The 16775-nt window shown below is 35.2% G+C and overlaps 1 protein-coding gene across 5 annotated transcripts; it reads right to left on the reverse strand.

Moving 5' to 3' along the window:
* Window positions 1–7246: 7246 nt before the first annotated feature.
* Window positions 7247–15621, reverse strand: LOC126693242 (proteinaceous RNase P 1, chloroplastic/mitochondrial-like). 5 transcript variants are annotated; one of them, XR_007645241.1, is made up of 7 exons: window positions 14359–15620; window positions 13698–13787; window positions 13419–13600; window positions 12476–12516; window positions 12273–12370; window positions 10997–11117; window positions 7742–7760 (listed from the first exon to the last, which is right to left on the reverse strand). XR_007645241.1 is itself a non-coding variant. In XM_050389153.1 (6 exons), the coding sequence occupies exons 1-6, from the start codon at window positions 15508–15510 to the stop codon at window positions 7460–7462; spliced, it is 1719 nt and encodes a 572-aa protein (XP_050245110.1). In that variant the 5' UTR covers window positions 15511–15618; the 3' UTR covers window positions 7247–7459. The 5 variants fall into 5 exon arrangements, 3 of the variants coding, with proteins under 3 accessions (XP_050245110.1, XP_050245112.1, XP_050245111.1); XM_050389153.1 differs by lacking the exons at window positions 12273–12370; window positions 12476–12516 and adding an exon at window positions 7247–7564 and having other exon boundaries at window positions 7692–7760; window positions 14359–15618; XR_007645242.1 differs by lacking the exon at window positions 12273–12370 and having other exon boundaries at window positions 7692–7760.
* Window positions 15622–16775: the final 1154 nt, after the last annotated feature.

Raw genomic sequence — 16775 nt, forward strand, 5'->3', positions numbered from 1 at the left:
ATTCTTTGTTTCTATTTGGATGTTGATAAAATGAAGAGAATGAATTGTTTTATTTTATTTTATAGAGAAATTTATTAATTTTTATGTCTTTAGGTTTAATTGATGTGCCACAATAAATTGAAATGGTATGATATGATTGGACCAATTATTACATGTAGCAAGCTAAGGTGACATTTAATAGACAACTCATTAATGAATATATACGGATGGACTTTTTTTGAATGATAAGTAATATTAAGGATACAAATCTAACTTTTGAAACTTTTTAAGGAGCAAAATCAAAGCTACCTCGAAATTTGAAGGATCTAAACTATAATTTAGTTTTATGAGATTTATTAATTAGGGATCTACTTTATTATTATTATTTTTTAATAAGTCGATAGTTACAATGGGCGAGGGATATTTGAATCTTGGCTATCCCTGTAAGAAACACCAAAATGTGTCAAATGAACCATGAGGCTCTTAGCGATGTACCATTAATTTTAATGTCTCAATTTCGTCAATCTACCAAGTTCAGTAACACAAACTTATAAACTATGTATGTTCTTCTCAAAAAAAAAAAAAAAAAAAAAAAAAAAAAAAAAAAAATTATAATCTGTGTATGTAAAGGGCATTGAAGTGGTAGAACCTTGAATTCCTAAAGGAGAAAAAAGAAAGAAAAAAGACATCTAATGTTGTGGTGGTGCTATTTGATTTCCATAAAATAAACTCAATAATTTCATCCATGTTTCGCCTCTTAAAAGTGCTAAAACGTAGGATTGGAGCATCCTATGCGAATGACTATGTAATAATTTGATTTTCATGTTGGACTAACCAATGGTTTTGTTAAGTTTGGTAACTTTGGTTATAAGTAATGTGATAAACTTAAGAATTTAGAACTAATTATGCTACATAATTCACAGCTAGCCTAATTATCTAGATTATCAGCTGCATCTAAATAAATATGATATAGTTAATAATTCGGTTGTTGATGACCCGAATCGGTCCGAATTGCTGCCCAAAACTGACCATGTTGCTACATTTGGATTGCTGATAAGATGAGGACGATAGTCTAAGCGAGCGAAGGATTCCAACATAGGCTGGCCAAAAGTTGCCTAATCCCACTAACCAATAGCTATCAGAATTGAATGTAAGATATTGGGATTTACCATATATGAAGTCAGATTGGAATGCAATTGGAAATCTTCTAGCAGGAGAAAACTGCTAAGAGCTTTCTTTTGTAATGTCTCTGAGTTCTGAGATCTGTGGGTTTTTATTTTCCTTTAGCTGACCTGGTTTTGTAGCCTTTGTTGTCTTAGTGTTGTATATTAGTAGCGCTGTGTATTTGGGCTGAGTCTTGTACTGATTGGATTAATTCTTTTTTTCTTTTTCTTTTTCTTCTTTTTTTTTTTTTTTTTGGGTGAATGAAATTTTGGTAAAAAAAAAAAAAAAAACTGCTAATAAAAGGGCGTTTTATTTGTTTTATTTTTTATTTATAAGAAATCCTGAGGATAATAATTATGGCTTAACCCCATACTAAGTTGAGTGTGTGAAAATGCCCCCTCCCTTAATGTAACTCGACCGAAATGAGTGTTGCAGCTGATTGTTAATTCCATTGGCAAGTGGCATATCATTAGCCTACTTTGACAAGTTATTATACAATAGTTGCAGACCTATGTAATGCGTGAGAATATATAATTATTTTGTTATATGATATAATATATAATTTAATCTTTAAAATGTATTGAAGACAATTTGTTCCCCCTTAAAAAATTGAACTATTTTTAGAAGTATTTTTCATCTCTCTATCTCTACAAATATATCTTCATATTATTTTGGATGTTTTTATTAGAAACTTGTGGATCTTTAATTGATATTAATCTTTTTTTAAGTGGTCCATATTCCTCTAACTTTTGTTATCATATGTTTTTTTTTTTGTACAACTAAACTTTTTAAGTCTAAAATTAATTGATATTACTCATTACAAATTTACAATTGATATTACTCAAATAATTGATAAATACATTCAAATACATAGTCATATAGATTATATTTTAATATAAACTCAAATTTTCCTTCCAAAATATCTAAAAATTTACTCAAAAAAAAAAAAAAAAACATATAGAGAGAGAGAGTATTCACTTTTTTGTGTGGGCAAAATATGAATTGACTGGAAAAGAGAATATCAAGTATATAGCAAATAAAATGGGGGAGAAGAAGAATCAAAATAAAAATAAGATGAAATGATGAAGAAATTGTAACGTTGAGATATTAAGTAGTGGAGAGATAAAAAAAGTTAAAGAGATGAGGAAATGTTGGAAGAAGTGTAATTGTAACTTGTAAGGTGAGAAATTAATAAAGAAAAAAAATAGTTAAAAAAGAGGGAAAAAAATGTTAGAAATAGGTGGATGATGTTGCCCAATGAGAGAGTAGCAAAATTAATGGTTAAACTTCAACATTTAAATATTATATAGATATTTTATATTAATTGCAGGATTAATTAAGTCAAAATTCACACTGCTTGAGCTTGCGGTTTAGTTGCATCCAATGTTATAATCACATTATAATTTGTAATTAAAATCCTATAAAATTTTGTACACATTGATATTTTGGGCATTGACGTGGTTATTGCCAATTATTCTTGAATTAGGATATTGATAGAAAAAAAAAATATATATATATATATATATATATAGTTTTGGAATGATGCCGATAACTTTATAATATATGAATAATATTTAAAATTGGAAAGAGTTTGACTCCAACTACTAATAGAAAAATAACATTTGTACTTATTACACATGACTCGCTTACTCAATTAACCAAGTAAATTATGTGTATAACACATAACAAGGCATGTATCATCTTTCTATTGGGAAAATTATTAGGTACTTGCTCTCGAAATACCATAAATGCATACTCCCCCCTCTCACATGAATAGTGGGTTTCACCATAAATTTAATTAGTGGGACCCCTTTCTATTGATGGTTCCAAACATGTTTGAAGCCAAAAAATTTTCTTTACAACTAATTATTATTATTATTAATTTTGTCATTATTCTCTCTAAAAAATTTTAAGGTGTGTTGGTCAAAGTTAATAAAATTTAGAATGCAAAGCTTGGCACCGCCTCTTGTAGTATCTCAATGGCTTGAATACTTATAACAAGTACCAAGACTTGGGTTCGAGAGCTGGTGAGAGAGAGAGACCAATGAGAGAGATATGAAACCATGAGGTATTCTAAAATACCTCCCTTTTTATTGGGAACTTCTACATTTTTTGTAATTTTTTTCTTAAGTATCTACCTTTCAGTTACAAGCTATGGTTGCTAAATCGATCTATGATGATTGTCCAAGTGTACTTTAACTGGCTAGCTCATATGTAATTTGCAGAAAATTCACTCGAGCTCTTTTATCGTAGCAGTGGTCTGCTGTTTATGTTAAAATTTTTGAACAGCTCTAGTTTAAAGAGCAAAAACTGCCTAATACATAGAAGTAGTGGAGGGTTAGAAGTTAGAACAATGAAGGTGTGGAATTGTAAATGGAAGTTCAAGTTGATAGGCTTAGTAAGGTGTTCGTGAAAATGCTTGTTTGCTTGCTATTTCTGTTGGCTTATGTTGTCATTTGTAGTACTTGGAAGGAATTAGAGTTTGATTTGAGGAAATGAACTTTTGTATTATTGAGTCTAATTTTATAATACATGAGAAGAATGCAGATTTAATGTGTCTATCTCATATAATTCAATCATTTTTTTGGTTGTGATTGTTGGGTATGGACGGAGATGCTTTATAATTCAATCACTTGAAGGAATTAGGTTTTTATTGGTGCTAGATGACTTGTGGAATGAAAATATTAGTGAGTGGCACGTCCGCACGTATTACGTAGTCCATTTAGTGTTGGATTGCATGGAAGCAAAATATTGGTAACTACTCGAAACTCAGTTGTTTCGTCTACTGTTGCCACAATTGATCCTCATTATTTGCAACCTTTATCAGATGAAGATTGTTGGGAATTGATTGCACAAAGAACCCTCTCAAATAGGAGTTTGGATGGGAAGGAAAAATTAGTAGCCATTGGTGAAAAGATAGCAGAGAAATGTGGAGGCTCACCATTGGCAGCCAAAACAATAGGGTCTGTCTTACCTTTCAAGTTAGTAGAAAGTGAGTGGGAAGCGTTGTTAGAAAGTAAGCTGTGGGACTTGCCTGAATACAAAACAGTCTTTCCAGCATTGAGACTAAGCTATAACTATTTGTCTGCTCCCTTGAAGAGATGCTTTGTTTATTGCTCTATTTTTCCTCACAATTATGAATTTGAGAAGGATGATTTGGTTCATTTGTGGATGGCAGAAGGGTTCATTCAACCTCAAGGATTGAAAAGGATTGAAGACATTGGCAATGATTACTTCGATAACTTGTTATGGAGGTATTTTTTCCATGTTCCTCATTTTGATTATCTTGATCAACCTGTATATCATATGCATGGTCTCATTCATGAGTTGGCCCAATTAGTGTCGACTGACATTTGCTTTCAAATGAAAGATGGGATGTCACCCTTATTACCCATATTCAGAAATGCTCGTCATTCATCTTTGCTTTCTCAAGAAGATATTCAACCAATGACTTTGAAGATGTTTCAAAGATACAAAGGCTTAAGGACATTCATGGTGTTCTGTAGAAATGGATCTCATATTGTAGAACTCCTATTTGATCTTTTTCGGAATCTACAATGCTTAAGGGTGTTGAATTTGAGTAGTACTGGTATCTTTGAGCTACTGGACTCTATTGACAATTTGAAGCACCTTCGGTACCTCAATGTCTCTAAGACAAATATCAAGAAGTTGCCTGAATCAATTGCCTATCTATATGGTTTACAGACACTAAAGCTCCAAGATTGCTTTAACTTCCTTGTGTTGCCCAAACATACAAAAAACTTTATTAACCTGCGCCATCTTGACTTGGACATAAAGCGTCAGTTAAGTTCTATGCCATTAGAGGTTGGAAAGTTGACTAGTCTCCAAACTGTACATACATTTATTGTTGGAAAAGATGCAGGGTGTCAAAATTGGAGAGCTTCAGAAACTAGGGAACCTTCGGGGACGAATTTGCATAACAAATCTTGAGAATGTGGTCAATCTTAGAGATGCAAAAGAGGCCATGTTAGAGAAGAAGCCATATCTTGACAGGTTGGAACTGCAATGGAATGAAATTTAGGGATGGACAAGAAGTACTTTCGGGCCTTTGCCCTCATTATAGACTGAAAGAATTACGGGTAACAAATTATGGCGGTTCAATGATTCCAAGCTGGCTTAGTGATCCATCTTTGTGCAAGCTTGTGAGTATTTACTTGCGCAGTTGCCAAACATGCACAGTTCTTCCACCTCTTGTTCTTCTACCAGCCCTGAAGTCCTTACACATTTATCAAATGCATAGTTTGGTTAGTGTGGATCATAGATTTTGCGGGTCGGGTATGAACAATATGGTTAGGGGCTTTCCATCTCTAGAGTCACTGACATTCCATGACATGCCAAACTTGAAGGTTTGGACTGGACTTAATGCCGAGGACATGCCTCATCTTCATCAACTTATTGTTGTTGACTGTCCAAAACTGGTCCGCCTGCCTTCACTTCACTTCCTTTCTTCTCTTATAAGTTTAGATATTAACCAGTGTCATATACTTCAATCACTGCCAGATGAAGGGCTACCTGATTCACTCAAAACTTTATTTATCTTAGACTCCACCATCTTGAAAGGAAGATGCCGGCAAGGAGGTGCAGACTGGAGCAAGATAAGAGCCATTCCCAGGATAGAGATTGATTATAAGGAGATTCCACTGCAAGTGCGGGAAAACTGAGTTTCAGTTACAGGTAATGATACTAGACATTATTCCATAGTCAGGTACTATAAGTATACTCCTGAGTTGAGAGAGAGATTTAAATTTAATACAACTACGATGAAGTAATGTTATGTATGGTTTGGTTAGTGCCTTAGTGGATAACCTCTAATTAATGTTGGCAATAACTTTGAAATCCTCCCTAATCAGATACTTCGTTGTCCAATTAATATGTTTTCATTTTAGATGCTTCATAAATGAATTATTATTATTTTGTTTCACATAGTATACGAAGGCACAGATAATTTCATTGGCTGGACTAGTTTAAGTAGAAAATTATCGACAACTCTAAAATCTACAAAATGTACCTTAATTTCATGGGCTCACTTATATTATTGAACTTTTCAGACTCTATAGAGTGCTAACAGTGGGATCCAACGAAGGAGATGTTCAGTGTTTGAAGTTCTATTAGGAAATCATTAGATAGACATTATGACTTTGTTGTCTGCTATCTGAATACTATGTTTGGAAGGCCTTGAACTTGTAAATGAGCTAAGTGTGGAAGTATTAAGATTTATTATTGTGGAATATGCTGTTTTCAGCCCGATCCAAAGTGTTGTTTGGTGCATGATTTAAATGGAAGATTTTTGAATGAGCCACGATTTGAAGTCCTTCATCTTGAATTAGGGTCTTCTGGATCTGGAGCTTCACCACAAGAGGTAGTGTGGTATCTCATCTCAGTTTGGCTGTAATTTCTTCTCAAATTTCATAAAACAATGCTAAGTTACAACACTTCATATAGGCATACTAAGGAGTTTACTGAATGTTGGAAGTCCTTCATTTGAAGTAAGCTAAACCAGATCGCTTCAAGGTGAAATACTTGAAGGCTAATTGACCTGCAACACAAGCTGCTGACTAAGCATCTATTCTTCCTAAAAGTAACTAACTGAATCTCCCCTCTGTTCCACAGAAAGAACAAAGGCCTCCAACCTTTTAAGTAATAGTCTAAACCCATGCAATCGCCCAGGCCAGTCCTGTTCCATGCCATATCAAGACTGGTAAATGGTATTATTCCTGCTCACTGATAATTAGATTGAAATTATCTTCATTAGGTTGAAGTGGGCATGTTTGGGTCACATATTTGACAGCAGCATGATGTATTAGGGCAATATGTTACCAATATTTGGTAGGTGAGAATCTAGTTGGAGTTGTGAAGCTCAATAAGGTTATGGAAGAATTTAGTTAATTTTTGGAGGTCTAAGGTATCAGATTATTGCATTGTGGAGACATGAATTCTACAAATTTATAAAATTTTAGTTTCAATGCAATTGTTGTTGTTGAGTTGAAGGTGATCATGGTGTGTGCCATTTTGAGAGATTTATGGAACTTGACATGAGTGGAAACCTCATATACTAATTCAATTGTTTGGACGTATAGTGATCACAGGAGAAAATGAAATAAGTTTGTCATTGATAGTTTACTGATTTAATGTGTTGTATTTAATATGATTATTAAAAAAAGAATAATAATCATGTCTAATTGAAAATTTTAAATTACAGTAATGAAATAAAAAACACATACACAACTGAATAAGATTACAAAATCTCTATCTCTCATGCATGTGCATACATCCGAGATAAATGTCTCTAGATATGTTACAATGAAGTATTCCTGGGTCTAGTGGCACACAACCATTGCCTTGGGGTCTCAAGATCGTCACCTGTGATCGTAGGAACATGCCAACTACCCTTTTCTGACTCCTGCGTTATACCAACATGTATTATGTTTTGAGTAACTCCTTATAAGAAGCAAAATGCTATCTCTATTCTTAATAATTAATGATCATTTTAAATAAGTGATTAGCAAGCAGATGATTGATCATCTTACCTGAATAACAATTGAATAAGGTGGAGGCATGTGGAGAGTAGGCTCACGTTGTGCAAATGACAGTCGAATCTGCAATTTATCCAAAAAGAAGCAAGCTTCATTTCATTTTCTTCAAAGTAAAGACCTGAACTATGTCACATCCATGCATGTGAACTACAAGTGTATATATATATATATAGGCAATGACATTTTATTAGAATGAATGAGGTTTCTCATGTTCACATAGTAAATTCTCCTAAAGAATTAGGATCAGAAAAAGAGGAAGTCAATATAAACAACAATAGAATTCTCTTCATTTGCACCGAAAGCATGGGATCACTCAAATAATTATCTAAAATATGATGATTTTAGCTCAATTACAGAGTTCCACTCAACTAAAAGTACGGTTAAACCTTTGCCCCCATACAGTCCCATATAGATATAATCCTCATCAAACAAAGGGGGTTGCATTTCACACAAAGAACTTCTATACTCACCAAACCATCTTCTCCAACTAAAAAAATACAACAATGACCCCTCTTAGGCATCCCCAAATGAACTTTTCTTTAGATGAATAAGAAGCCCACTGAATTATTTTTGCACCTCTTAGGACTTCCTAAAAAGAGTGGACCTCCAATTTAACATTGCTTTTAGGCCTTCACTACTAGCTATCTGAGCCCACACCACTTGGAATATTGGCGTATAGGTTATTCAACAAAGAATCAACTTACCCCAATACCCAACCTTTGAAAGCTCATTGAAACCTGATTCCATGAGTAAGCAACCCTTCATTTGAAGACCCTGAACAAGAGTATACAGAAGGAACTTTCTCCATTGCAAACAAATCTAGATTCAACTTTTTCAATGAACAATTCTCACACAATATATCATACCAAAATCTAACCCTTCTCCCTTCTCCCTTCTCCCATCCCCAACCACTTATAACTATTAACTAATATAGCCTGCAATTCTCTCCCAACCTACTGTGATACTCCCCTTCAAATCCTGGAAGAGAAGATTCCAAAGTGGATTCAACAAAATGACAAACCCATTTTAGGAAACTTGAGGACATATGCCAGCTAAAATCATGCCAGTCTGTTGAATTGCAGTTACACATCAGAAACCTATGGACTTGATTCATCCCCCACAAAAAAATAAAACCCTATGGACTTCTAGGAAAATCAGATAATAAGAAGTTTAAAGAATTGAAGCATAAAAGTCATAAGACATAGTTCAGATAATGCAGAATAGTGTCCCAGGACAACACCAAAAGGATCCAACAATAAAATTTAAGAAAAGAAAAATAAAGGATAGATAACCTAGTAGTTAGCACCTAGACTTGCTTGGAGACAACACCAAGAGAGGACAAAAATGAGTCACCATGAAACCATTGGAAAATTCTAAGAGAATTCATTAATCAATCAAACTGTAACAGTCTCCACTGGAGTACAATTGATGCAGGGAACCAAGAATTTATGTTTTAATTTGCAATTAATTTTGTTTTTGAATTTGGATATTAATGTTGACGGTATTTAGGGATTTGATTAGATGCTTTCCATATTAGTATAATTCCTAAAACTATTTAACTAGCACTCCCATAATGGTGAAAGACAGATAAATTTGAATAAGATTAATTATTATGAGTTGAGAATGTCTCCTCCCTTGTTTCTCTCTGCTTGGTGGTGATGCCAAACGCCCTTAGGTGGTGATGCCTAGGGTTTGTAGGCATATTCTAGGTGGGTATGATGCAGCACAAGTAGAAAATAGGAGATAAAAGAGAAATAAAAGTAACAACAGAACAAACTCTAGGCTTCACCACCTAGAATCTACCTGCAAACCCTAGGCATCACCACCAAACAGAGAGAAACAAGGGAGGAGACATTCTCAACTCAAAATAATTAATCTTATTCAAATTCATATGTTTTTCACCATTACAGGAGTGCTAGTTAAATAGTTTTAGGGATTATACTAATATGGAAAGCATCTAATCAAATCCCTAAAAACCATCAATATTAATAAATAAATTCAAAATTCAAATTCAAAAACAAAATTAATTGCAAATTAAAACATAAAATCTTGGTTCCCTGCATCAGGAGCAAGGCATAATCTAAATGACACCAAGAAGAGGGAAAACAAAAGACCAAAAAATCTGCAGTAGAGCAATGGAGGAACAAATGTATCACCACTATTTTCATACATACAACACCACTCTAGTTATATTTCTCTTCCACTGATTGTCAACAGCCAAAATTTTCCAATGCTGCCATTCAAGTGAAAAATGTAACTTGAAACTATGCTTTCACATACCAAACAATTTGCAAAGGAAACGAAATTCCTTGTCTGGTTTTTTCAGCATGCTATAAAAACGACTTGACCATGAATTCCCTTGGTTTAGACCTTAGAAGCCAACCATATCCTCCTGTCATCTTCACCCCTTTCTGATTTTAGTTCGCATACAACAAATCAAGGAAAGAATCCAAAGGCTCCAACTCCCAATCTTCATCTAACCTAATGAATCTAGATGACATTGTCACATGCCTAAGAAAATAATCTAAATATTGTGCCATTCTTGTATTCCTACCTACTGCAATATTGAATAATTCTAGACTTTCAGCAACATATGTCCACACCACAGTTCAAGCCAGAATCATATGTGAGTACCATCTCCTACCTCATATCTAACTAACTTAGAGAACAAATCCCATCTCCCCCTAATGTATTTCCACACTCCCACACCATAGTAGCCTTCAACTACTGCTGAACACCATTGACCACATAAACACCATACTTCCTATCTACAACATTCCTCAAAAATTGATCTCTGTCCATCACATATCTTCACAACCATTTCCAGCAAAGCTTGGTTGAAAACATGAAGCCTCCTTGGCCCTAAACAACTAAACTCTTTGTAATTCTCTAGTCTTGGAGCCATTGATACAGGTACAAGAAAAAGAGACAAAATATGTTGGCAAACTAGAAAGGGTGCTTTCTATTAGCGTTTATCTTCCACACCCCCCTCCCCCCTCACTCCCCCCAAGTGATAAATATAATATTTTGCAAATCTATGCTTTACAAATTTGCATATGAAGGAGAAATCCAAAAGTAATACCCAAATCCATCATAGGAAAAGCATCCACCTCAGAATGAAGAGGACCCACATCATTCATTATTCACTACAATAAAAACCTGAACTAAACAAGCCCAAAACTCTCTTTTAAGGGTAGGAACTTGGATAATATATCATAGATCAATCACCTCCTTTGTTGTGCTAGCACATGAATGTCACTATACAGAAGATTCTCTTAAAATGCAAATAAGAATAATACCTGATGCTTTTCCTTCCATCTTGGAAAAAAGCTTGTCCCTAGCAGTTGGAACAGGTGATCCCTCATCTCATCATTTGTCACCAGTAAACACTTACAACTAACAGCAGCATATAACCAGTACCTGTGAATAATGAGAGAACAAACCTTTCAAAAAAGTTTACTAATACAGTCATAATCAAAGCTACAAATGCACTGTAGATTTGAATTTTGTAACTTTTTGGTTAAATTACAAATTACACCTTCCATTTCAGTCCTTTAATTTTCATTTGTTGTCAATTTAGCCCTTTTGTCTAATTCCATTACATTGTGTCATTATATATATATAATTTTATAACTAAAAATAATTTTATTGAAAAAATTCATGTATAAACAACACAAAGAAGACTAAAGAATTAGAAAACAAGGAACTATCTACATAGGTAATGACTATGAATAAGCCAATGATAAGACCACTTGTATGAAGAAGTAATGAAGGTTGCTAGCAGTTGATTCCTCGTGGTTTCCACATCTTCAATAGTCTACATCAAACATAAGGAACCAAATTCCAAATATTGAATAAATGATTAACTCCCCCATCTCGCCACCCACATAATAATCAAAGACCTCATCCACTAATACCCATTGAATCCTAAAGGATCTAAAGACAAAACTCCACAGCTCAAATGCCACATTACAATATAGCAAAAGATAGTCCACCGTCTCTCCACAACTTTGGCACATATAACACCAACCCACAATAGAGTAACGCCTCTTGAGAAGGTTTTCACTAGTTTTTTCCCCCAAGCCGCTGTCCACACAAAGAAGGAAACTCTTTGAGGAGTTTTTAACCCCCATATAGCCTTCCAAGGGAAAGACATAGGGGATGAACCCCGTAATGCCTCACAAAAAAAAAACAAACACTAAAACCCCACTTCTCTTAAGCTTCCATCGCATCTGATCCCCTCCCTCCCACAGGGGAACATGAGATTCTAGTAGGTGTATGAATGAATCCACCCCCTCTTATCTCCCAATAATTGAAATTCCTCATGAACCCCACATCCCACTGCCACAACCACTTACCCACCAAAGATTGATTGAAAGTAGTAAGCTTCCTAATCCCCAATCCTCCAATAGCTATAGGAGTACACACCTTGTCCCATCCAACCAAATGATGTTTAAACTCCTCTCCTAAACCACTCCACAAAAAATTCCTCTGCAACCCTCTCAATCATATTGGCCACACTAGTGGGAATGGCAAACAAAGATAAGTAATATGTAGGTAGGCTCAAAAGTGTACCCTTCAAAAGCATCAACCTCCCCCATTTTGACAGGTACAGCCTCTTCCAACCAGCCAATCGACATTTGAATTTCTCCAAAATAGGGTTCCAAATTGCCCTGATTTGAAGGAAGCCCCCAACAGCATACCAAGGTAAGTCATTGGCAAACAACCCACCTTAAAATACAAAAGGTTAGCAAATTCAATCACATTCTCCATCTCACCTGTTGGCACCATCTCACTTTTCCCCTTATCAACTTTTAACCTGTCACCACCTCAAAACAAGTTAGCAACATTTGAATCTACAAGATCTGTTCAGTGTTAGCATCACAAAACAAGATGGTGTCATCAACTAACAATAAATGTGAGATAGACAACCCACCATTTTCATCATTCCCAACTTTAACGCCTTTGACAAGACCTTCCTCCTGCATCCTCCTCAACATTCTACTAAGAGGCCCCATAACCAGGATAAAAAGCAAAGGGGATAATGGATCTCTCTGCCATAATCCCCTAGAAGTGCCAAAAAATCCACGAGAACCATTAACCAAAATAGAGACTTGTACCATGATAATGCATGTACAAAATTGATTCTTAATAGAGCCATTGAAAATTGGAACAAGATTCTTAACTATTTTGTTAATCCTTTTTTCTTCATGTTCTTCTTAGGGTTTAATGCTTCTTTTTTAATACCAAATAGGAATTCTACTTTTTAAAAACTTTTTTTATTTGTAAAATGGTTTTTTATTCCTTTTTTGGATTTTTTTTAAATTAAGAAATTCAAAAGAACCAAAACTACTTTGTTTTGGGCAATTAATGGCAGCCCACCTAGTGAAATTAGACAGAAGGACCAAGTTGACAACAAATGAAAGTTAAAGGACTAAAATTTAAAAATAAAAAATCAAAGTTATTGAACTAAAGTTAGAGGGTGTAATTTGTAATTTCGCCTAACTTTTTCAAAATTAAAAAAAGTGCCTTATATAAAAAAAAGTCAAAGATCAATTTTATTCGTGTTAATCAAAGGGAGTTTTCATGCATAACATGATAAACAAAGAAAAAATGTGTTAAGACAACATATATAACCAAAACATATTTATTTTGTTAGTGACCTCAATCTAACCTATCTATAGTTCAACTGACTGAAAAGATGCAATCATGCAAACTTACCAATCATCATTTGAACCAGGAGGAGTAGCATAAAGTGCACCAGAGTTTTTCCAATGCTCTAACAACTTCTTGTTATTAGGATGCTGAGCAGGACCACCAGTCACACGATTTTTATGCAAAATAACCAGGGGCAATCGCTTGGAAGGACTCATTTGACGTAGTTGTTTTACAACCATATTAAGCTACAACCAAAAGGAATTAATAAGCACGCCATAGGTAGATTTTTTGAAGGATTCAAAAGATATAGTGTCATAAGCTATTTCTTGGTAGCCCACTCACCTGGGAAAACTTGAAACTGTGCTGGTTGATAAGACCCACATTGGCACCATCTACAACTGCATCAAATGGACCATGCCGTTGGAGCCATTCCTGAACGAGTTCACCTTCTCAATCAATGAGGATGTCACTGACAATCATTTTATGTATTACTTGTTGAAGCAAACAGAAGTAGCAAGCATCAACCAAACCACAATAGTCAGACCATTTCAACAATGACAAAACGAGAAGAAAAAAAAATTCTTGAAAGCCTTATTGCACCAAAGAAATTGGTCTTCCAATTTGGCCTCAGATACCATCACAAAAGCCTTACATGCATTATGTGCTAATTTTTTCCAACATACCAAACCTTCAAAACAGAACAGCTTAAGTGTACTAGTTTTTGCTTTTCTATTTTAATTGGCAAGTTACATATGCACCTAGTGGGTTTTGAATCATGATCACACCCTTCATCCACTCTTGTGGGAAGATGAAGTGCCATTTGAGCCAGAACTCAATGGTGTAATAGTAACAAAGAGCAGCTTAAGCATACTTGGTTTTATAACAAATTTTAGTTTGAATTCCAGCATAGGGGTGGGTCCAATGTACATCGAGTAGTCTTCTATTAAATAAATTTATCATTACCTATTAATACAAAAAACAGCAAAAGAACACATTTTCGCACCTGAAAGCGAACAAAATCGGCCTTAACCTCCTTTTGGCAAGCCACATTGGTCAATGAGGAAGCAAAATTTTCCGTCTCCTTCGGATCAATATCAATACAAACAAGCTTCTCGCAACACGATTGACAAACCCCGGTACCATCCATTTGGGTCCTCACCACTCTCCACTCCCCACTCCCCAACCACCCTTGACCATGCCATCCTCCACCACCTCTCACAACCCCTTCCCTCACTTTGCTCACATCCCAATTCTCTAATCCTACTTTTTTCGCCTCTTCGCATTTAAACCAATCCTCAATAACCCCAGCAGTCGTCTCCGACACTTGTCTCACCGCAGCTCTTAACCTGTGCATTGTTTCATACACTTTATGTGCATTGTTACAAACACCACTAACTTTCAAAATCGCAGAAAGCTCAGCCTCCTCAGCCACCACACCGGCCTCAACCATGTCAGCATCAACTTCATAAGCCTTACCTGCCATCCCTTTCTCGCAAAACCCGAACAATGCCGGCCCATACGACCTCAACTTCGGCACAATTCCAAACCCTTTCATCTTCTTGATCAAATCAAAAGCCATTTCCGGGTCTTCCTTGGCCGCAGCTATCCTCGCCAAGCTAGTAAACGTGGCCTCATTCGGCACAACCTTGTTTACAACCATGGCTTGAAAAATCTCGAAACCTCTGTTCAACACATGGGATCCTCTGTTTCTGTCTAGAGAGCAGAGATAGAGCAACACATTGTAATGGAGTAATACAAGATTGAGTCCATCTCGAAGGGCCTCTTCGTAAAGGCGAAGTGCCTCGACTACGTCGCCGTGTTTGGAACACATGTCGAGTTTGAGCTTGAGAAGTCCCTCCGGGGATTCTCGGCGGGCTTTTCTACTGGCTTTTCTGGAGAGCGTTGTGGAGGAGGAAGAGTCATGGATTGGTGAGGTGGCGGAGAGAGAGGAAAAGAAGAAAAGAGGAGAGGGTCTGGTGAATTGGGTGGTTGTGGTGGTGGTGGTGGTGGTGGTGGTGGGGTGGAGAAGTGGGAGGCGGAGAGTGTGGGAATTGGTGGATGGGAATTTGGTGAAGGAGAAGAAGAAGAGAGGAGAGGGCCTGGTGGTGGTGAGTGAGAGTGAGGGTAACATTACAAGAGACCGTCTGGATAGCATTGCTCAGAATGGTACCAAAGAATTATCCACTCTCTTGTCATGAGAGAGAGAGAAAGAGAGAGAGGAGAGAAGATTGAGAAAGGGTTTAGGCAGGGTCTAGTCGTCTACACTACTACGAGGCATAAAAGGGATATATAAGTCTAGCCCACTATGGATAACCCAATTACTGCCTTGCTAGCTTATAAGCTTAGCTTTAAATTTATAGTTTTTTTTTTAGGTTTTGTGTTTGTTTAGTAATAGCTTATCTAATTTGAAAAAATTTTACTGAAAATACTATAGATAAAAGTACAACTTAATTGAAATAATACAGTAACTCATGGTAAATGTTAGTTGGAATAGTATAGTAGGACTCATGAATAACACCAAAAAGTGCAGTGATATTCATGAATAGTAGCAAAAATAAGTTAAATAAAGCTAGCTTTTCAAGCCATGTCAAACACAACATTTATGTATAGTTTTTTAAAATCTCACTTTTTTTTCACATTTTTTCACTTTTTCAAAAAATTTCAAGGCACAAGTATATTTTAGCATATTCTTAGTAAAAAAATTTCAGCTAAAAACTAGATAAGCTATTCCCAAATGGACATTGGGTCTACGTTTCATTCATGTAATCCGCTGCCTCCCCATAAAATTTGCTTTCTCCTGCTACTTGCTTCAATTCCTACAAAATTCCCTTTAATACAATTAACACATGGCCAATTCTAAAAAATTAGTTGGTTTTTGTCAAAACTTTTTCTTAAAAAAACTAAAAAACTCTTATTCGTGCATATAAAGGTAAGATATTATTTGTAAATTTTGGTTAACTCAACGGGTAAATTTTCTAATTGTTGAATAAGAGATATATAGTTTAATTTCTATCTCAATAATTGAGATAACTTTTAAAAAATATAGTTTTGATAATATTTATAAAGTGTTTATTTTCCTTTACATTTTAGAGGCTGCTCAAGCTTTTCATAGATGTGAAGTGAAGCTTCACTATCAAGAAGCTGGTTTTTCGCACAATTATACATTATGGCTTATGCTAAAAAGTGAAAATAGATAAAGGGAACTTTAAGATATAACTTGAGGTTGTATAAATTTGCTTAAGCCTTAACTTATGTAAATAACCTTAAAATATGGTGCCAACATGTGTTTTATTTTGTAATACTTACCTCATATGCGATCAGTTCCATGAGCCATTTTTGTTAAGTTTAACAGAAATTGAAAATGGAACAAGTGTCAACATCACCTACTAAGTAAAAACATCGTCTACTAAGAATGAGGTG

This window comes from Quercus robur, chromosome 7 (genome assembly GCF_932294415.1).
Source record: "Quercus robur chromosome 7, dhQueRobu3.1, whole genome shotgun sequence".
Lineage (NCBI taxonomy): Eukaryota > Viridiplantae > Streptophyta > Magnoliopsida > Fagales > Fagaceae > Quercus > Quercus robur.